This window comes from Rhinoderma darwinii, chromosome 1, assembly GCF_050947455.1.
Source record: "Rhinoderma darwinii isolate aRhiDar2 chromosome 1, aRhiDar2.hap1, whole genome shotgun sequence".
In the NCBI taxonomy this organism is placed as follows: domain Eukaryota; kingdom Metazoa; phylum Chordata; class Amphibia; order Anura; family Rhinodermatidae; genus Rhinoderma; species Rhinoderma darwinii.
Window position 1 is genome coordinate 464,968,965 of NC_134687.1, and position 22,450 is coordinate 464,991,414.

At 40.0% G+C, this 22,450-nt stretch overlaps 1 protein-coding gene across 1 annotated transcript in view; it reads right to left on the minus strand.

Moving 5' to 3' along the window:
• ADGRD1 (adhesion G protein-coupled receptor D1) overlaps positions 1-22,450 on the minus strand; it is a 717,614-nt gene that overhangs the window by 84,691 nt on the left and 610,473 nt on the right. The window contains exons 21-22 of the mRNA XM_075854444.1: positions 15,268-15,334; positions 273-364 (exon numbers count right to left, since the gene is read on the minus strand). Of these exons, the coding sequence (XP_075710559.1) occupies positions 273-364; positions 15,268-15,334 (159 nt within the window). The remainder of the gene's footprint in view (positions 1-272; positions 365-15,267; positions 15,335-22,450) is intronic.

Consider the following 22,450-nt stretch of genomic DNA (forward strand, 5'->3'; position numbering starts at 1 on the left):
AAAAAATGGGTATCAAGCTATTACAGTAGTAAAATACATAAGACTTGAATGGGCACATAATCAACATTTTAACATGGTAAACCAAGGAAAAATAAGCGATAGGGAAATAATATATTTCGGGTTCAGATACTTGAAGATGGTAAAGTAAAGGTGTTATTAATTTAAGAAGTTTACTTCAGGATCCAAACATCATGATCTATATTGTACTTCAGATATTTAGATATTCCAGAACAGGACTTATATTTTTTTTATCATTAATATCAAACACTTACTTGAAAGCATTGGCATCTCTGTGAACTTTGTAGTTATCAGCACTAATTCTAGAGATGATTCTGGTTACAGCAATGAGGATACCAATATTGACCTAATTGTAAAGTTAAGAGATATCGGTTACGCGATGCAACATTTTTGTGTAACATAATAAATAATAATTGAAAATAAAAATAATAATAACAAAATGTTAATAAAAAAGAAAAATTCAGAAAGCATACAAACCATTTTTTTTAACCAAACATTTAACTTTATTCACTTTCCGTTACACTTATTCTTACAAATATGCCTAAACAGTTGTGTTGCTCTTCATAGGTAAAACAGAAAAGGAAAAAAAAAACATGGACAATTAAAATTAGAAAGGAAGCATTGGGGGACATTCATAAACACTGGCACACTCTGCCAGTAGTGTGCCTGTATCTTGCGTCTATGCAGCATGCGCCCTGTTACTGTAGTGCAGGCAAAAAAAAAACTGTTATTATTTTCCACCACTTATTAGGAAAGTGTGAAAAAATATTCATAAATGAGAGGACAATCCTGTTCGACTTTTTCCAAAACTTTCGGATGTGTAAAGAAAAGGGGTGCAAGGGCTTTGTAAATATAACAATACGGCAAGGCGCCATATTTTTCTATGTATTTATGCCAGAAAATAGTTGTAATATAGGTTAAAAATTCCATCCTATTGAATGAAAATTCCACTTAAAGTTTAAAATTATAAAGGAACTGCACCCTGTTACAATGGTTTTCTAGGAATTTGACACATGAATATTCATGAATAAACAGTCATAAATCCAATTTTCTAAAAGTTTAATTAACCTATTTGATCCAAAACAGAATATTTAGCATAATGAGGATGATGGACATTCTATGTTCTTTTAATCCTAAAGAAACACAAGCATGCAGCCTTTTTCTACATCATTCTCCATTGAATATATAACCTAACTATATTTGAAGAAATGGTGCAGCTGAGAAGTCTCCGCAGACATATTTAGTGAAAGTTTCAGCTAAGTTTGTAGAAACAAATTATAACTCATTGAGATACACTCCTTAGAGGTACAACATTCAAAAGTATGTTCAAAATACACTTGTTCAACCAAGCATTTGGCACTAAATGTTTTTTCATCATATTGGATGAATCTTTATCACATCATTGCAGAATGCTGCTTCCAGAATACTAAGTAACCAGGCTCTTCATAGGCTTCTAACACATTTTTTTTTTAATGTCCGATACTGACTGTCTATACAGTAGAAAAGACTGGTCTGATACTTTAAAAGGGTTTGAATAAGAAACCATTGGCATCCAGCCAGCGTCTCCTTCCTAGGAGATGCCAGTACTCGCGGCCGCCAGCCCTGCTCTAAGTCTTAAAGTGGTCCCGGCCTTAAAGGGCCAGCGCGCACACATGTTAAAATTCCCTAATTAACCCCTGTTCAACCTGGACTATAAGAAGGGCTCCGCCCTTCCACTCCTTGCCTGAGCGTGTTTGTACTTTTCCCATGTCTGTATTGCAAATGGTCCCTTAGTGTTTCCCTGCTCACAGTGTTCCCGTTCCCTGCATCCTATCACCTTTATCCTGTGCTGTGTTTCATTCCTGAGCCTGCCTTGTATCGGAGTAGTGTTGTGCCTGCTGGATACACTACATCTAGTGACATCTGCCATCCCTGGAGCCATCCGCCACATCTGGCGCAACAGGCCACACCTAGACCCATCTGTGCCGGAGCCCTGCTGTTGTCTGGATTATCTCAGGTACCCTTGTGCTACGCATCTCTTCCACAAGATTGTGCATAGACTGTGAGTTGGCCAGCTGCCTCTTCGCTATGGCGGAGCCGCCTAGTGGGTCCACTTTCCCTAGATTGTGACAAAACTATGAAATAAATAGTGAGACTTATATATACTAACAGGCAATAATGCTTCTAAAATATGTGCTCTGGAAAGGAAAGAGTTAAATCAACCTTCCAATGCCAAATACAATTCTACTTTAACTGTATCATTTCCAGAATGGACAGGTTATAGATAAGAGTGCTAACAGGTATCCTTAATTAGCAGACAGAAAGAAACAGACTATTCCGGTCCTGAGGATAACCCTTAACTTCTATCTTCTGTTCTCTGTAAAATAATGGAGTTCTAAACGTAGATAAAGAAAGGCCTAAAAATAACAGCCTCTTAAAAGTGAGAAACCTGCACCAGATAACTAAGAACACTAACAATCATATTACTTTGTGAGTATGCTGTCAAGGAATTATGGAATTACTATAAAAGCGATTCCCTAAGTAGCAGGAAACTGTCTGGATCACAAGTAAATAGGAAACCTCAAATCTGTCACTACTCTGGTTAACAGAGTCTAAGGCACCCCAAGGTTTTCACCATAGCCCGTTGCAAGGCAGGTTGGATTTGGCCGATTGGGACCCAGGTTGCGGCTGCAGAGTAAGATTTGCACTAGCAGGCTATACCAAAACAGAAAATCTGACCAGACCAAGGGAGATATCAAACAAACAGAGTCGAGTAACCAGGAGATACAATATAAGACCATATACAAAAACAGAAGAGTACCAGGAAGAGTAGCAGAGGTTAATAACCAGCCGAGAGTAGAAAAACTAAATCAGTAAGTAATAAGATTTGCACAACATTGAGGAGGAATTTTGGCCCATTTCAGTTCATCAATATTTCTGGGATGCCTTGCATGCACAGCCGTCTTCAGGTCATGGCACAACATCTAGATCTAGGGGTTATATGGGTTCCTAAAAATGCTTCCTAATGGCCGTACTTCCAGTGCTCAGCGGTGACAAAACGTCTTTCTGCCAGAAATACAACACATGACTACTAAGCCTTATGATTGACTGCAGCAAACACATGCTGTCTGCATCTAAACAATCACAGGTTCACAGGTGGAAAGGAAAGGTGACTGATTGTTTTGGTAATTCATGTCATTTTAAGCCATTAGGGAAAAAAAGTAGGAATCCGGATAACTTCTTTAACCCCTTAATGACCGGGTCTGAAAGGGCTTTAATGAACTGCTAAATTTTTCTGTTTTTGCCTCTCTGCCTTTCAGCAGCCATAACTTTTTTATTTTTTCATTGACGTGGCTCTATGAGGCCTTGTTTTATGAGGGAGAAATAGACAAAATGTATTTTTATGACGTGAATATAGGAAAAGCGATTCTCTGCATTGTTTTTCTTGTTTATTTTTTATCCCGTTCACGTTTGGGGTGCCCACACATTCTCCTGTCAAACGTTTTGATACACCTTCAAATTATTTGATCCCTCAATCATCGCAAGGCGTACAGACACTGAGGCAACAAAGTCACCCCAAACTATGATGCTCCCTCCACCGTGCTTCACAATTAGGATGAGATTTTTGTGTTGGTGTGCATTGTTCTTTTTTCCTCCTAACATGGTTGTGCATTTGTGAGGAAAAAGTTTCGTTTTTGTCTCATTTGTCCATAGAACATTCAGGTGGTCTCAGGCAAACTTTATGTTCCAGCCCAGCTTCTTTCACTGCACAATCACACTGTAACAATGGGCTGTAACAATGAGAAGTGTATGACGCTGATTGGTCACTGATTGGTCAGCGTCATACACTTCTCTTAACAACACTCAGTTGGTAAAAAGTAAAAAAAACTCCCAGCTGTACATATACAAGCCTCCCTCAACATTATTGCCGATCAAATGAGTCGAAGTCTAACAGTCCCGGGAGCAATGTCTCTGAATCCAGAGATCTTCCAGCAGATCACCAGGATGTGGGGAGTGCCAGAGATCGATCTCATGGCGAACAGGTTCAGCACCAAGGTGGAAACATTTCTATAACTTTATCAGGGGGACAATCCTTTGGCACTGGATGCCCTATCCATCCCTAGGAGGTTCAGGCTGGGCTACGTTTTCCCTCCGGTTTCCTTGATACCCAGGGTATTGATGAAAATCAGGCAAGATCAGGCCATGATAAAAGCCATCATACCATTCTGGGCACAGAGGTCATGGTATTCCCAACTCATTCAGATGTACTAATGCAGTACTTGGTGTCTCAGAGCACTCAACTCGGCCAGGACCTGAAGAGTTTCAACCTGACAGCCTGAAGGTTGACCAGCCCCTTTTATAATTCAAAGGGCTCTCCAATGAATTTAGAAAGACCTGCTCACAGTCCAGGTTTGTATCTACCAAGAAGGCTTTTTGGGTAAGTTCCTTGTTCCCGAAACGGTCTGCTAGAATGAGACCTACTATCCTCAGACCTATGGCAAAATTAGATTTTGCTTTAGTTCTAAGAGGTTTATGCTCACCTACCTGTGAACTTCTGTAAGAGGTCCCACATAATTACCTATCCTATTCCTCCTGGTCATAATCAAGGGTGGACACAGGCGGTGGAGAGCCCCCATGTAGGTGGGCCCGACCCCATGCGCTTCAATAGCGCCCCCATGCGCTTCAATAGCGCCCCCATGCGCTTCAATAGTTTACCATGGCACGCTACGTTGTGTCTCTCCAACGGTGCACCAGTAACTGTGAGCCACGGTCTCAGTACCTTACATGCAATGTTCTGCGCTCCTGTACAGCTGCACGGTTTGCACATGGGTGTGTCCTCCCCTAACCATAACATCTGTGAAGAGAATAGGTGAAGCTACTGACAAACGTCACTCTAAAACTCCCCCATTTGTAAACTGAAATCAGGTCAGCTCCCTTCCAGTGTTCTGGCACGTATCTTCCTCTCATGATGAACCTAATCTCCATTCCTAGATCTATGCGGTTGTCTTGAGATCTATTTGGTTTAGAGTAAAAGATTAGGAAGATTGAGAATTTATTGATTCCTGAAAGAAACAGGGATTTAAAATCCACCAATCCTACCCTGGGTAGATGCAGTGTAGAAGCCAGTAGACTGGTTTACAGTGTTAGATCTCTGATCCACCTCATTTTTCTAGAACCTACTCTACTAGAGCAGTGTCCACCTCTTAGGCTGAATAAAGTCTGATCCCGCTGGATCAGATTTTCTCTGCAGCTTGGAGCTCGAACTTAATATTTATCAACCATTATAGCCTGAATTTTTGGTTCTCTGAGGAGATGGCCCTTGAGCGGTCAATTTTGAGTTCCAACAGTTAGGAGGGCCCTCCCTATAGAGTTACTTCCTGCTAAATCCCCATTATTGTGCTGCTGTAGGACATAAGGGAAGTCCTAACTGCAGCACAAGCTTCCCGTCCTAATTAAGGCTACTACTTTATAATAAACACATGGTATGAGGGGCTAGATGTCCTTATGTAGGGAGGAGACTCTAGTTAATTAATTTGATTGAATTAAAAATTCCATCTGTGCTACTAATACACAGGGACAGACATACCACCATTATTGAGCTGCTGTTAGGACTAAGGGAAAACAGATTAAGGTTAGAAATCTACACTTGTGCTCTTGCAATGATTGTAACAGAACACCTCCTCCTAGGGAGAGGGGCAACAGTCCATGGATTTATGTACACCCAAGTTTTTAACAGTGCTTTTGTAGCCTTTCCCAGCTTCATGTGTCTCTATAACACGTCTTCTGAATTTGTTTGCCTCGAGCCATGGTTCACACTAACCAATGTTTCTTGAGAAGAATAGATTTGTCAGTAACTATGCTTTGTGCACCTTTTTATGGGCAAAGCACCCGTGAAACCCACACTTCCAATCTCATCTGCTGAATTGAAACACCTTTTTGCCAATTAGCTCTTGGAAAAGTAATTAACACAGAGGTTTACTTACTTATTCTTCCTGCACTGTGGATATTTACTCAATGTACCTAAAAAAGGAGATGCACAGCACAACTTTTTGTGTGTTTTTAGTTTAGTTAGATTGTGTTTGTCTACAATTGTCTGATAACATAAACAACATTTTCTTAGTAATCAATGCAGAAATCCAGGTGATTCTTGCAACTGTAAGTATTACTTTTACTAGTAAAAGAGTTTCACATAAATGAAAGCCAGTGGTGTATATAAAAGAGTGACCCACAGCAAAGTCTCGTATGGTCCCACATTATGGTGCTGGGTTTTGAGTGCTAAAAATGTAGTTCTTACAGAGACGGTAGTCTTGCACAGGTTATTAACAACTAGTAGAAAAGGGGATGAGACCAACCAGTATCATATAGCAGTTGCATGGTCTGCCTATTTGATATGTACGCCCTTGAAGGGTCACCATGGAAGTCATCATATACATTCAAATGTCGTTGGAATGTAAGATTAGTTGTGGTTACATTTTGGGACATCTGTTGGCTCACATATTTAAAAGGAAGGCCAAATAAATTTTAGGATAATCATAGCTGTCGCAAGAGAATATATTCAGAAGCATTTTAAATAAATAGATTTTTTCAGAATACTGAATGAAGAGATAAGTGAAAAGAAATAATTACACAACTCTTGGTGGGGTAAAGAAAAGCTTATACATTGTTATTTTATGTCACTTGCAGTCAGGATAACCTTGAAAAGGAATTCCCATCAGAGACAGAGATATCTTCAAAACATCTCCATTCTTGGAGATACAAAGCAGCTTTCACGGTCTTCACTAGCTTTGAATCAGAGGTGAAATAGAAGTATGTTGGATTTCAATGAATACCAAGAAGTGATGCTGCCAGAAATATAAAGAAAACAAGTACAAAAGTCTAATCCTTCTACTATTTCTAGAAGAAAATATTCTTAATATGTGATTTTTATCTCTACTACAATGAATCCCTTCAAACCTGAAGGAGAGAAATTAGAAAGTACACTTCTTGGGGGTCACAATGTGTTTGTGATGTCTTATCACTTATATGACAAGCATGACCATCAAGCATTAAATATGACAGAAGACGCTTCAAAATTACATTTTTTCTTGTAGGGAGCTTATTTTATTAACCCCTTAAGCACACTGCCAATCTTTATTTTTTCATTTACCTTTTTTCCTCCCCGCTTTCCAAAAGCCATAACTTTTATATTTTTTTCATTGACATAGCCGTATGAGGGCTTGTTTTTTGCATGACAAGTTGTCATTATTCATAACACCATTTATTGTACAGCATAATGAACTGGGAAACTGAAAAAAAAATATTTGTGGGGTGAAATGGGCAAAAAACAGAGATTATGCAATTTTTTGTTGGACTTCGTTTTTATGGGGGTGTCCATCAGGCGGTAAAAACTACATGTGCACCTTTTTCTACGGCTTAAAATGATTATGGCGATACCAAATTTTTTTATTTTTTTTATGTTTTACCCCGTTCATTAAAAAAATTGTCTTGTGTCGCCATATTCTAAGAGCCATAACTTTTTTATTTTTCCATCGATTGAGCAATCTGAGCGCTTAATTTTTGCGGGGTGAGCTATAGTTTTTATCGATACCACTTTGGAGTGCATGCAACTTTTTAATCACTTTTAATTCCATCTTTTTTGAGAACTAAGATGACAAAAAAAGAGCAATTTGCATGTTTTGTACATAATTTTTTTCACTCTCCTTCATCAGCGTTTCTGACCTGTCTGTGTCCATTTGTAAGTATGGCCTTTTTCTGTGTTTTTGTGTGATATGTCCCCTTGTTTTTATCTGTTCGGTTTGTATCAGGAACATTTAGTTCCAGTTAAGGCGTTAGGGACTCGCAAGTCTGGGGATCCTTGTCGTGGATTGCGAGCTTGCGTCCTTTTGGCCAAAATGATTACTAATACCCCGGGTATTTTTCATGCATACTTTATTTGCTTCTTTTGGACACAGCCGGGTCTTTGATGCTGGGAGAGTATGATGTGTTGTCATTTGGCTTAGCAAGCAGGGTAGCCCACTCTATGCATTATCAAGGCATCACAAATAGGCTTTTACCTGGCTATACACATTGCGCCTCATGACCTACACACTATCCCTCCATGTTTCACACACTTGCACCCCATTATTAATTTATTTTTATTTAGGCACTTTACTCACTACTGCCCCCTATATTTCACTTATATTATTATCACTTGCACATACACTATTCATTTATTATTTTTCACTACACATCCCATGCACCACATGCCACTCCCCTCAACACTAGTGGGAGTGGCTATTATTATTTAAATGCACCTGTTCACTCTCCTTTATCAGAGTTTCTGACCTGTCTGTGTCCATTTGTAAGTATGGCCTTTTTCTGTGTTTTCGTGTTATATGTCCCATTGTTTTTATCTGTTCGGTTTGTATCAGTAACATTTAGTTCCAGTTAAGGAGTTAGGGACTCGCAGGTCTGGGGATCCTTGTCGTGGATTGCGAGCTTGCGTCCTTTTGGCCAAAATTATTACTAATACCCCGGGTATTTTTCATTATTACTTATATTTGCTTCTTTTGGACACAGCCGGGTCTTTGATGCTGGGAGAGCATGGTGTGTTGTTGTTTGGCTTAGCAAGCAGGGTAGCCCGCTCTATGAATTATCAAGGCATCACAAATAGGCTTCTACCTGGCTATACACGTTGCGCCTCATGACTTACACACTATCCCTCCATGTTTCACACACATGCACCCCATTATTCATTTATTTTCATTTAGGCACTTTACTCACTTCTGCGCCCTATATTTCACTTGTATTATTATCACTTGCACATACACTATTCATTTATTATTTTTTACTACTCATCCCATGCACCACACACCACTCCCCTCAAGACTAGTGGGAGTGGCTATTATTATTTAAATGCACCTGTTCACTCTCCTTCATCAGCGTGTCTGACCTGTCTGTGTCCATTTGTAAGTATGGCCTTTTTCGGTGTTTTTACATAATTTTTTTTGCGGCATTCACCGAGCGGGTTAAATAACACTATATTGTGATAGTTCAGACTTTTATGGATGTGGCGATACCAGTTATGTTAACTTTTATATTTTTTTAACATTGCTTTAGGCCCCATGCACACGACTGTAAAATCGTCCGTAATTGCGGACCGGAATTACGGTCCGCAATTACGGGCCCATTCACTACTATTGTCCACGGACACCTTCCTGTTTATTTACGGGAAAGTGTCCGGGCCTTAGAAAGCCGCTGCAAAAGATAGGACATGTCCTATCGTTTGCTTTTTACTGGCCATGCTCCCATACTTTGTATGGGAATACGGGCCGAAAATGCGGGTGGCTGTCTGTGGCCGTCGGTGGCCGGCCATGCCCGTAATTATGGGCATAGCCGTGTGCTTGGGGCCTTAGGGGAAAAATGGGAAAAGTGTTTTATTTCAAACTTTTAATATTTATTTTTTTGGAACATTGAAAAAAAACTTTATTTAACTGTATTTTACTTTTTTTTTTTTTAGTCCTCCTAGGGGACTTGAACCAGCGATTGCTTGCAGGATGTACTGCAATATTAATGTATTGCAGTTTATTGCTATACTAACAGTCTACTTTGAAGCCCTGGCAGAGCTTCAAAGGAGTGCAAAGTTGGCAGACATTGGGGCCTTCATTGCATGTATGGTATTAAAGATGTCACGGTTGGGTAGGTAAGGTTCAAGTATAGTGTAGATATAATATCTGGAGAATGTGTGTTACTCCTGCATATTTGTTCAAAGGAAGGTAAAGTGGGTGGAGTAGGGGTATTTTGGAGTAGAGACTTGAGAAAACTTTTGACCTGTAGGTAACGGAAAAGCTTGCTAGTAGAGAGGTTAAGTTATTTACATAGGTCAGAAAAGGCCTTAACTCACTTACTGAGAGCATCTGGAAGATCTTACGGAGATCTGTCAGTCTACAAGCCCTAAATTACTCAGGAGAGTCGTGGGCTGGGGAGGAAGAGTGAGTTTTCCAGCAGCAACGCTAAGGGTAGGCAGGGGAGATGAGACCCAATGAATACTTCACGCTATCGCATATAGCTAGGGAATGTTTAATTATTGGGTTTGGGAAAAAAAAAATTTACATTTTTGTTTTACACCTTCCGTTTTATATCTCAGAAAGCGTCAGAGATCCATTAAGGAAGGACACATCTGACTCCATACGTGTGCTGTGTATGTACTGTTTTTTGTCCCTAATCTACAGATTCATCAATGGGAGAAAATGTTGCTCTGATTACATATGGTACCCATATGGAACAAATACGATACATAGAAACATACAGAAAAAGATAAGTTACCACACAGAAATTCAGAGGTGCTGATTGGCTATCTGTAAAGATACCCATATGGTACCATTTATTGCCCTTACATAAAAAAAAAGGATAGGAAGTTCTCTTTGTGTATAGAGATTTTTCCAAAATAAATACATTATATCACATTTTCTGAGCTCTTGTGAGCTCTTTTAAGCCTGTACATGCATATCTGCAAATGTTATTGGTGCTGCAGTTCTTTTATATGTCAACTTGTATTTTAGACTTACTAGTCAATTAAAAATAACAAAGAACCTCTCTGGAGATAGATCTTCAAGAGGGATGCAGAGGAAGAACACACTTTCTTCAGTCATCCTCCACCAACAAAATAAAGAGATAAAAAACACCCGTATAATAAAGCTATAATGCATAAAACTAACATCACTAACATGTCTCTTCCTAAACTGTTTTCATTAGCTTTCTCCTGCAGATCTGCTCTGACAGTGCTGTGTTTTAGCTACAGGGTATATCATTGACTGATATATTTACGAGGGCGAACTCAAGATGAGGACTGAGTAGCACGCCAGTGACAGGGATAGAAATACGCTGGCAACTTTTATTAATTGGTTGGATACTGAGCTCAATAAAATGAAGCTAATTAATGAGGTTACAGCAGTCATAAACATGTCAGGCCGAGTATCAAAAACATGTCCCCGGGGACATCAAAACTATGTTGTGCTTTACTGAAACATGTATATAACTGGTTATTATAAAATCCATTGTTTATGCTGTGTAGTTAATTTCACTCTATCTGCTTACAGACTTCATGCATATCTGGGGCACTGAACAGATGACTGGCAGGAGTTCAATGCTACCATTCTAACACATTACAATAATTGAAAATAAAAATCTATTGGGGGTAATTTACTGGGATGATGGCGGTTATATACAGGCATGTTGGGTTAATACATACAGGGATGATGGGGGTTATATACGGAAATGATGGAGTTACATCATCCCTGTGTATTACCCCATCATCAATGCATATACCCTGTTATCCCTGTGTATTACCCCCAACATCCCTGTGTATTAGATTCATGTGTATAACCCCCCTCCCCCTGTGTGATTATTACTGGGTGTGTGTGACACAGGGAGCTGGGTGACTGGGTGACTGTAATTAGAGCAGGGAATGACCCTGTGAACATAGAGGGGCGTGGCAGTATGAAAATAGATGAGATGCTGTGGGGGGAGGAAGGGGGATGTAATCTGTCTGCTCAGATGCAGCAAGGGATCATGGGTATGGTGGGTTCTAAGACAGGAAACCGCCAAGACCAGTAGCAATGGATGTAAACAAACAGAAAGAGCAGCAGTGAAGATGGAGATCAAACAGAAACTGGTTAGAAAGTTTGTAGGGGGTTTTAGGGAAGGCAAACCAAGGCTGGGGGACACTTTTAGAAAATGTTTTTTTCCTGGCCAACCCCTTTAAGTATTTGTGAAGGTGTTTTGCTATTTTTGATTTGACCTGGACTGTTTGTATGTTCTTTCTGTGTTTCTGTAGGTTTTCCTACACATTCAGTAAGTCAATAATAGCTATACTCTTCATCCATTTATGATGTATCTTTCTCTTTTACGTGGGTAACTAATGCTCGGTGACAACCACTAAAGTTTAATTATACTAAGAGGATAATTAGCTTCCTATGAAATTTGCCCTAACAGGTGTCTGAAATAGGGAATTTAGATTGTGATCCTAATTGAGGACAGGGAGTGATGTAAATAATCATCATCTATATACAGCGCTGCAAAATATGTTGGTGCTATATAAGCAACAAGAAAGGAATAAATAAAAGCACATTTACACATTTATTTATTTTTCAATATTAAGATCTAAATATACTGTATCTTACAGCGTAAAGAAATTGGTTTTAACCTGTAGTGGTTACTCAAGATACAAAGGGATGTCGTTAAGTTGCTACCAATAGCATATTATTCCCAATGTCAATTGCAGATTCATGTCACTATAAACCCTGTTTTCGTTGAGAATGGCAGCAGACACCAGTCTTTCTTTCTATTTAACTGCTGTGTTTTTCACCAGGAATATTCTTTCATGAGCATCTCATAAAGTGAATCTACTTTGACGTCCTACTCCCAGAACACTTATATCTCTTCTTCAGGGTGCTATGATCCGGCAAGATTTCTTTCTAGAGCTGCAATCTTGTTTTCCTTATGAATAAAAAGCATCTGCCTGAGATTGTGTCTTCTGCTTCATGTTCCTCTTTATTTTCCACATAATTCAACTTGCTGATTTGTTGCATTAAAAATTATAAAAGAAATTCACATTCACTTTTCTGTACCGTAAACTGTTAAAGTATGAATCATACATTTAATTTCCACATCGGCGCTGCTTTCTGTGGGGGCTGATCAGTTAAAGCTTATTATATCAGCATATGGTGCCGAATCAAACCTATGGGGCAGAGTAGGTCATATTACATTTAATATCAAAGTAAAGGACAAGTGTGTCATTACTCTGTAATAATAGAAACCAGTGTGATAGGAGAGCAGTATCTGGGTATCCGTGTGTTACCATGGAATATCCAATTACTTGTCACTAGAGACTATCTGACGAGCGTTTCCATAGTAATCTGTGCACCGCTATTTCAATTAGTAAACAGCACAGCAAAATGACTTTTATAAACTAAAAAGATAATTCTACTCTTATATACATATGTACCAAAATTACTTTATATAGCTCCAACATAGGGGAAGCAACAGACATAAAAAATGACAAGTAATGAGAACAAGTGACTATGAACAAGACAGAAAACAATGAGGGATGGATGGATAGATGGATAGGTAGATAGATAGATTAGATGATAGATTAGATGATAGATAGATAGATAGATAGACAGACAGACAGACAGACAGACAGACAGACAGACAGACAGATAGATAGATAGATAGATAGATAGATAGATAGATAGATAGATAGATAGATAGATAGATAGATAGATAGATAGATAGATAGATAGATAGATAGATAGATAGATAGATAGATAGATAGATAAGATAGATAGATAAGATAGATAGATAGATAGATAGATAGATAGATAGATAGATAGATAGATAGATAGATAGATAGATAGATAGATAGATAGATAGATAGATACTGCTCTACCCACTTAAGCACCTGCCATTTTGGCTGTGTTTTCATATCACTGTCAATTTGTGGGTTTTTTTGCATTGATTTTCACAAAATCACAGCAAAAAATGCTAATTCACTGCAGTGCCTCCCTGTTCAAAAGCTGACGTTTGCCATCACCCCCACTAGCTGAGCGCTTTACTTTTTCTAACATACTCTCAATATGCTATATGGGTTTTATACTTGAAGCATGGAATATTTTTTTTTTATGATTTGTGTACATTGTGATCTTATTGGAGTAGGAATAAAGCATTGAAGTTTTAAAGTTTACGGCCGTGCTGGACCTTATCCCCAGCATTTCCTCTTCATGCTCCTAGAAGTTTCCACTTCACAATCTTATTGCAGACCAAAATCTTGTGTTGCAGACAGGGATGGATTTTCTATGAGGGACAGTAGACCCATGCATATGGGTAGCCATGAGAAAAAGGGCACCCCTCAGGATAATTGCTGGATTATAGTCCATGCATTGGAAGTTGGGGCAAAAGTCTCCATTTAAAACTTATATACATGTTATGTAGCTATATACTGCCCTGCACTTGGACATGTCTGTTAATATTTCAGGTATTTCTGAACTACTTTTACTGTAACAATCACTATGGCTGATCAGAGTATTGACAGATAGTAAGTAAAAAGTTACACCAGCACCACAGTATGCCATACTATAGCTGCATATTACAACGTGGCTGACATGCAAGTATTGACCAAGTCATATTTTTATTTTAATCGAAATCATGTTTATTTTTTATCTTAATTAGTCACCCTTTTGTTTTGTTTTTTTGTTTGTATTTTTATCTAAATACATTGGGTAAAAAAAAACTAAATTCCATAATATATCCTCATAAGGGTCAAATCTCTGTTTTTCTGCTACAGAGCTCCTCATCCCCTTTATAGCCTTATAAGTAAAAAAAAGAACTCGGTCACCCCCAAAAAAAAACATAAACTACAGTAATCAGTAAATAGCGTGAAAGATACTGATTCCGAATATATACGTTTTATTTTTATACTCACTTGCATTCCCCCATTGTAAGCCCACAAACAGGCCGTGCGCTGCATGCTGATGCATAGAGATGACTGCTAAGCTCGGCGATATAATAGAGGGGACTTCTTAGGCTCGTCATCAGCTGGCAGCACATAAGCTTTTTGCGGGCTGACAATGGGGGGAATGCCAAAGAGTGTAAATATAGAAAATGACAGATTCGGAATAAGCATCTATTAAGCTGTTTATAGATAACTGTAGTTTAGGGGGGTTTCAAAGGTGACAGGTTACCTTTAAATGATAAAATTCTGGCTGCCTGCAGCAACCACTGGAGGGAGCTCAGAATATGAGGTATGCCTTGAACTGAAAAATAAAGCAACATGCAGTAGGCACCTGATAGTGGTGGCTGCAGGCAGACAGAATTTTATCACTTAAAGAGTACCTGTCACCAGTTCTGGAAAGCTCAATCGCTGTCATGCTGATGATGATGAAGTGAAACTTGTATCCAAATCCGTGTTTTAATTTCCGAGTTATGAGCCATTTTCTTATTACGCTAATTAGGCTATAGTAGCCAAAGGGGCGGTAACGCTGATATTTCACTGGAGCGCTGTCTGTGTTGGCTTATCCCCTTCCCTACACAGCGTGATCTCGCGATAGAAGCTGAGAGCACCCATTGACAAGACTAGTGTTGTTTCTGCAAGAATACAGCCATGGTTTTCTAAACTTATGCAACCCCTTTGAGCAGAAATGGGTACCACCATTGCAATCTTGTTACTGTACATACACATCACTTAATTTAGTATATGTAGCATATAAATACAGGAACATTTATAATACATACCACTATGACAAACAATGCAGGCGCCACAAATGCCCATATAGCCCCTTTCTGAAGAGATAGCCAGCAACTGAAAAATAATATATGTATTTGTTAGATTAAAATGAAACTGTTTTCCCTATTAAAACATAATCTATGTTCTGTTCACACCTGTTACCATCTTGTAGACTTTTCTATCAGTGCCTTGTAAAGTATTTAAGTATCCTGGACTTGTTCAATATTTTAAGCATAATTATTCGGTGATTTATCATTTGCCCAATTGCTATAATGAGATTGTCATTTGTATGCAAACAGGAAGAATGAGAAGATTCATCAGCACTGTGCGATTGCTCCTACCATTGTTCTGTAGGAAAAGAAGACAATGGTGGCGGTAACCCTAAGTATCGGCACTGAGTTATTGGCATAGTGAAAAAATAATAATTAGCAAGTGCAGGAGGATAGTTTACAAGTGGCAATAAAAAGTATTCACCCCTTGGACGTTTTCATGTTTTGTTGTGTCACAACACTGAATCACAGTGGATTTCATTAGGATTCCTTGACAATGATGAACAGGAAAGACTTTAATCTCAAAGTAAAAAACAAATCTCTAAAAAATGCTTTGCATTCACTTCTTTTATTAAATCTAAAACAATTCACACAAGAATACATTCACATGTGGTGGTAATGGAGTGTCAGAAAGTGGTACCATTACATAGTGTTTTTTGTTTAGGTTTTGCCGCAAATGGGGTTATGGTAAAAAGTTCCTATTTTATTCAAAACCATAACAAAAAATTGCTGCAAAACCTCGAAAAACTAAAAACAAAAGCATGTATACATATGGCTTTCTGCCACACCGTTATAACCTTGTAAATGTACTCTTACTATTTATCCTCATTAAAGGGGTTGTCCGGGAATTTTTTATCTAGCCATTTTATTATTTAAAACAAGAATGCTTTGCAACAAATTAAAAAAATAAATAAATAATACTTTCTCAAGAGTTTAGGTCTGTGCACTGTCCTCCTCTCTCTCCATGCAATGTATGGGACACCAGTTTATTGCACAGAGAGTGTGTCCCTGCAAAGCCTTCTTATTCTATCTGAATAAAAGGGCAAGATTTAAAAAAAAAAAAAAATCCCAGACAACCTCTTAAAATTTCTTCAGGCCTTGTTTTTTCTTCACTTTTTTTCTAAATAGATGAGCCAAGTAGAGAAAAGTTCTCACCTGCCGTCACATCCCCAAGATTAATGAATAAGGGTCACATTTTAATACAGATGTGCTTTGTGAGATTAGATTAATTTACTACAAACTAAATTAAAAAAAAAATCATTTAAACAGCCGCTATTGGTATTTCTAGAAAAATAAATACAGAAAAGTGCTGACTTCATCATGAGCCCAAGGCATCAAACCAGAGTGCAGCCTGAGGCAATATTTTTAGAAATACAATAATAGTTGAAATAAACTTAGTTTCCTCTTTGCAAGGTTCTCAGTTTGCAGTTACGTATCTGTGGTGCCAACAAGATAAAATCCTTTTGCAATAAAGAAGGAAATTATTTAGTATATGAGTGAGAAAACAGCACTGAAAAGAAAACATGACACATATGGAGAATGCTTCATGTTTGTTCGTTGTTGATGCTCAAATATTTTACATACAAATATATATTTGTATCACTTTTAGGAAAAGCGCCTCTTGTGGCCATTTGATAAATGACCATGTTAATTTCGTGTTCATATTAACTTGAATCCAATAGATTGCAAGAGATGTATTCTTTGTGCAGTGATGGAGTCTAATCTTATGTTCCCTGGGTGCATATTCTGAGAATATGGATACGTGCTAGTCTGGCATGAAAAATGAATGCTTGGTACCAGTCAGCATCTCTAAATTACTTACTTTACGTTAGAGATGAGGGTCGTAACTAGGAAATACTGGGCACCATAGCAAACTTTTGACTGGGCCCCCCTCCCCTCCCCTGGGTGCTACATACAGCCCACCTTGGTAGATAGTACCACCCTGTAGATTGTGCCATACATCCCCCTGTAGAGTGTGCCATACAGCCCACCTGTAGACTGTGCCATACAGCGGCCCCTGTAGACAGCGCTATACAGCCCCGCTGTAGACAGTGCTATGCAGCCCCTGTAGACAGCGCTATACAGCCCCTGTAGACAGTGCTACGCAGCCCCCTGTAGACAGTGCTATGCAGCCCCTGTAGACAGCGCTACACAGCCCCCTGTAGACAGCGCTACTAAGCCCCCCTGTAGACAGCGCTACTCAGCCCCCCCTGTAGACAGCGCTACTCAGCCCCCCTGTAGACAGCGCTACTCAGACCCTCCTGTAGACTGTACTATAAAGCCCCCCTTGTAGACAGTGCTATACACCCCCCCTTGTAGATTGTGCCATACAGCCCCCCGTAAATAGTGCCATATATCGCCCCCCAAACAAATAAAACAAAAAAACTTTCTACTTACCTAGGCCCCGTTCCTGCGACAAATGGAGCTGCTCCTCAATTCCGACAGGATCCTTGCTTAGGCCGGGTTATCTAGTGACATCATCACGCCGACCTGCACAGGAATTCCTGTGCCTCATTGGCTGTAGGCCAAACGTGGCCTGTAGCCTATGAGTGAGCAGGGAGATACCTCCCTGAATGTGGCAATGCTACCGCTGTAGCAGCCGTAGCGGCCGCTAGCGGAGCCACCGGAACGGGTTGGCCGTGCCGGCAGGCGGCCGCGGGTTCCCTCATGCTGCTATGGCTGCTACAGCGGTAGTGACGCCACTGATTATCATACTTTACTATCTATTGAAGTTATCCGGTAAATAGATTTTGTTCAGCATTCATGCATTAATTAATTAATTTATTAAATTAATTTATAAGTACCAGGATATGCCTCTTTCTTGAAGCAGGTTCATTGATGCCTGAAGCACCTTCTCTCTGGTGTGAGGCTATATAAACGCTACATAATATGGTTGTGCCTATTATTTAGCAAAACTCATAAAGGTGAGCCTGCCCTTTTTCTAACTTTTGCTGACATTTCCTACTAGAACATACTCCCTCTATGTTGCGCTCTCTTCTTTTCTTTGAACCCTATCTAGATCCACATGTATTGTACAATACATTTCTGGCGATTTTCAGTGTTCAGTGAGTTTTAATATATTTTTTTATTGGTATTATTTATTTATTTATTTATGTATTTACTTTAATTTAGAGGTGACAGAATAAAATTTGGGGTTACACTATATGCAAGTTGCTTTTTATGGCAAGACTGGTATCGGTAAGAATCTGGTGGTTCATGAAAATACCATCAATTACCCCCACCGACCAATTGTTTTGAAGCGGCCGCAGCGCTCGTACGAGTGCTGCTTCCCCTTCATTTCTTCTTGCTTGCTGTGAGCCGTCAACACGCATTTATCGGCGATTCACAGGTATTGCAGCCTTTTCTCCCATTCACTTAAATGAGAAACCCCCTTTAATATGCCTATAGGTTTTGTCACCCAACACAGGGACAACCCATGTGAACACAGTAACACCTCTTGCACACAACCAGGTTCTGGCCATGAAAAACGGCCCATGTGTCGGACGTATTTCCAGGCCTGAACGCGGTACAGGGGAACAGGACTCCTGCTATCATACACATTTATGATGCTAGCAGTCTCAGCCTCCTCCGCGAACTGCTGTTTTGTACTAAACAAAATTATACAGGATGGAACAGCATTTTCGTGGGAATGCAGGGACTCCTAGAATTATAAAATGTCTATGATGCCAGAAGTCCCGTTCACCTGTACCGTGGTCAGGCCAGGAAATCCAGCCTTCATTCGGACCGTTTTCACGGCCCGATCTCGGTCGTGTGCAACTGCACTAAGGGTATGTTCAGACACAGCGTAAACACTGTAGATTTTCTGCAAAGAATCTTGTTGTGGAAAATCTGCAGCGTATTACAGCTGCAGCAGAGTAGCAGCACAGCGGATGTGGAAAACAAATCAGTCCAGAAACAATTCATAAATTGACCTGCAGTAAAAAATGTTAATCCGCAGCATGTCAATTTATACTGTGGAATTGTAGCTCCTTTGTTTCGGGTTTTCCTCATGGAATTCAACGGAGAAGCAAAATCTGCAACAAATACAAATGTTACTATTTTTGCAACGGAAAATCTGCGATCACACTGCAAAAATCGCAAACAAAAAAATCTTTTTCCGGTTTAAAAATAATAAAAAGATTAATACTTACTCCCCCGGGCATTGTCATAATGACGCCTTCCTCTGTTTTTCATCCAGGCCAGCCTCCTGGAATGACATTTCATCCCATGTGACTGCGGCAGCCAATCACAGTCTGCAGTGGCCACATGGGCTGCAGCGCGACCCCAGGCAGCTGGGCTGCACGGATATCAGAGGGACACATCGCTATGACAATGGTCGGGGGGTATTACCTTTATTTTCTATTTTTTAAAACACTGCTTTCCACAGCGGAGATTCTGCCCAAATATTTGCATCACAATGTGGTGCGGTTTTTCAGACCAAATTCCCTGCGGGTTCCACGACGGATACGCTATGTACTTTTCTGCAGCGTATCCGCCCTGTGTTAACATACCCTAATGGATAAAATTTGTGTTTGACACTCAGAATCTCTGTAAAAGACCATGGTGACCCAGAAGAGCCTTAATAGAATATTTCGATTTCATACAAGATCAAGAGCACAAGCCAATTCCAAAATCTATATATTTTTTGTCAGTTGGAATGGGGATTATAGAATGTTGTTAAAGAAAACATTCTCAACTATAAGGAACTGATTTGCATATTAAAAATGCTTTGACACGTAAGCAAGGTTTTCAATGAAAATAACTCACAGATGGCAGAAGTGATTTCACTGCTCAGACTTTATATTATAATAATAATTAGAAAGATGTCTTGTGTTTTGCATACGGTTTCTTTTAGTGTATGCTCACCTGCATGTGGAGAGGAACATCCAAATGTGTCTCCTGGGCTGGTGTGCTATTAAATCTGTGCTGATATTAAATAATAGAGCTAGAGTTCTTACATACTGCAGTCACATGACTAGTGTCACGTGACCGAGAAACATGACATTCCTATGGAGGGCACATCACACATGGTCACATTGTTTACATGCAACCAAGGGGTAAGGGGTATTCCATTGGGCCATAACAGAATATAATTTGCATTAAAAATCTTCTGTACTGAACAAGAAAGGAATCCTAGGAGATTTCAGCACTGAAGCCTCTGGAATTGTTACTGTAGTTCTATAGTTTAATACAGGCTGTAACTTACTGTAGCAATGTATTTACAAAGTTGATTTTTCCTGTATAATAATTCTATGTGTAAACTGTAAATTGGTGTTCAAAGGTGGACATTTATATTAAGTTAACCCCTTAATGACCAGCCTATTTTAGGATTTAATGACCAAGCCATTTTTTACGTTTTGCATCGTCTTATTCAAAGAGCTATAACTTTTTTATTTTTGCGTCAAAATAGCTGTATAAGGTCTTGTTTTTTACGGGACAAGTTGTATTTTTTAATAGCACCATTTTGGGGTACATATAATTTATTGATTAACTTTTATGAACTTTTTTTTGGGGGGGGAATAGAAAAAAACCTGAAATTTCACCACAATTTTTTTGCGTCCTAAATTTACGCCGTTTACCGTGTGGTAGAAATAACAATAACTTTATTCAGCGGGTTGTTACGATTGCAATAATACAAAATGTATATAGATTTTGTATGTTTTACTACTTTTACACAGTAAAAACACTTTTTTTCAAAATTATTTGTTTTTGTGCCTCAATATTTCAAGAGGCAAATGCAGCTATATGAGAGCTTTTTTTTTTTTTTTGCAGGACGACTCGTAGTTTTTATTGGTATCATTTTGGAGTAGATGCAGCTTTTTCATCACTTTTTATCACATTTATTATAACGCAGGATTTGCAGAAAACGGCAATTTTGGAAATTGTTTTTTATTTTATTTTTTACAGCGTTCACCGTGCAAGTTAAAAAATTTAACAACTTTATAGTTGGGGTTGTTACGGACGTGGCGATACTAAATATGTGTAACTTTTTTTATTTTCTTTTAATAATATAGCATTTTGTAAGGGGAAAAAGTGGGCTTTTCATTTTTTTTTCACATATTTTTTTTATTAATTTTATTAAACATTTTTTTTTACTTTTTTACGTGTCCCACTAGGGGACTTCACTATACGATCGTCCGATCGCTTTTATAATACACTGCAATATTTTTGTATTGCAGTGTATTAGTGCCTGTCCATGTAAAACGGACAGGAATCTGCTAGGCCATGCTTCTGGCATGGCCTAGCAGGCATAACTAGTGGCAGACCTGGGGGCCTTTATTAGGCCCCCCCCCTGCCTGCCATAGAAACCATCAACACCCTGCGATCTTACGTAGGATGCCGGTGGGGTGAGAGAGGTGTAGGTGGGTGCTGCGGTGGTGGGCAATAGATACGACACTGCGGTTGGTTTAACGGTTGTTTACTGTGTAAATTCAGAAACGGATCTCCTCCTGGTTAAAACATTTATCTTCGGGTGACAATTGTCCTCTGCAATGAACGCCAGAACACGGCCAGGAGGTAACCACGGGCAAAAGGTTGGGGGCGTTGAAGGGCGTGGCTCAATGGCTGTTCCGCCTCCTCCATGTGGGAAAGTCTCTGGTGCACTGTCGCGACTACAGGAGTCACGCTTACTCGTCCTCGCTTAGGGGGAAACAAGTCCAGTACCTGTGCTCCTCTGCGTCTTGTTTCTCGGCTTTGGGGTGGCGTCCCAGGGTCTGGCTACAGGACCTCTGCACGACGGGACCTCTGCGCGGCTGGACCTCTGCGCGGCTGGACCACTGCGCGGCTGGACCACTGCGCGGCTGGACCACTGCGCGGCTGGACCTCTGCGCGGCTGGACCTCTGCGCGGCTGGACCACTGCGCGGCTGGACCACTGCGCGGCTGGACCACTGCGCGGCTGGACCTCTGCGCGGCTGGGCCTCTGCGCGGCTGGACCACTGCGCGGCTGGATCACTGCACGGCTGGTGCTGCTGGGCGGCTAGGGCTGCTGGCTGTTGGGCGGCTAGTGCTGCTGGGCGGCTAGTGCTGCTGGCTGCTGGGCGGCTAGTACTGCTGGCTGCTGGGCGGCTAGTGCTGCTGGCTGCTGGGCGGCTAGTGCTGCTGGCTGCTGAGCGGCTAGTACTGCTGGGGGCTGGGTGGCTA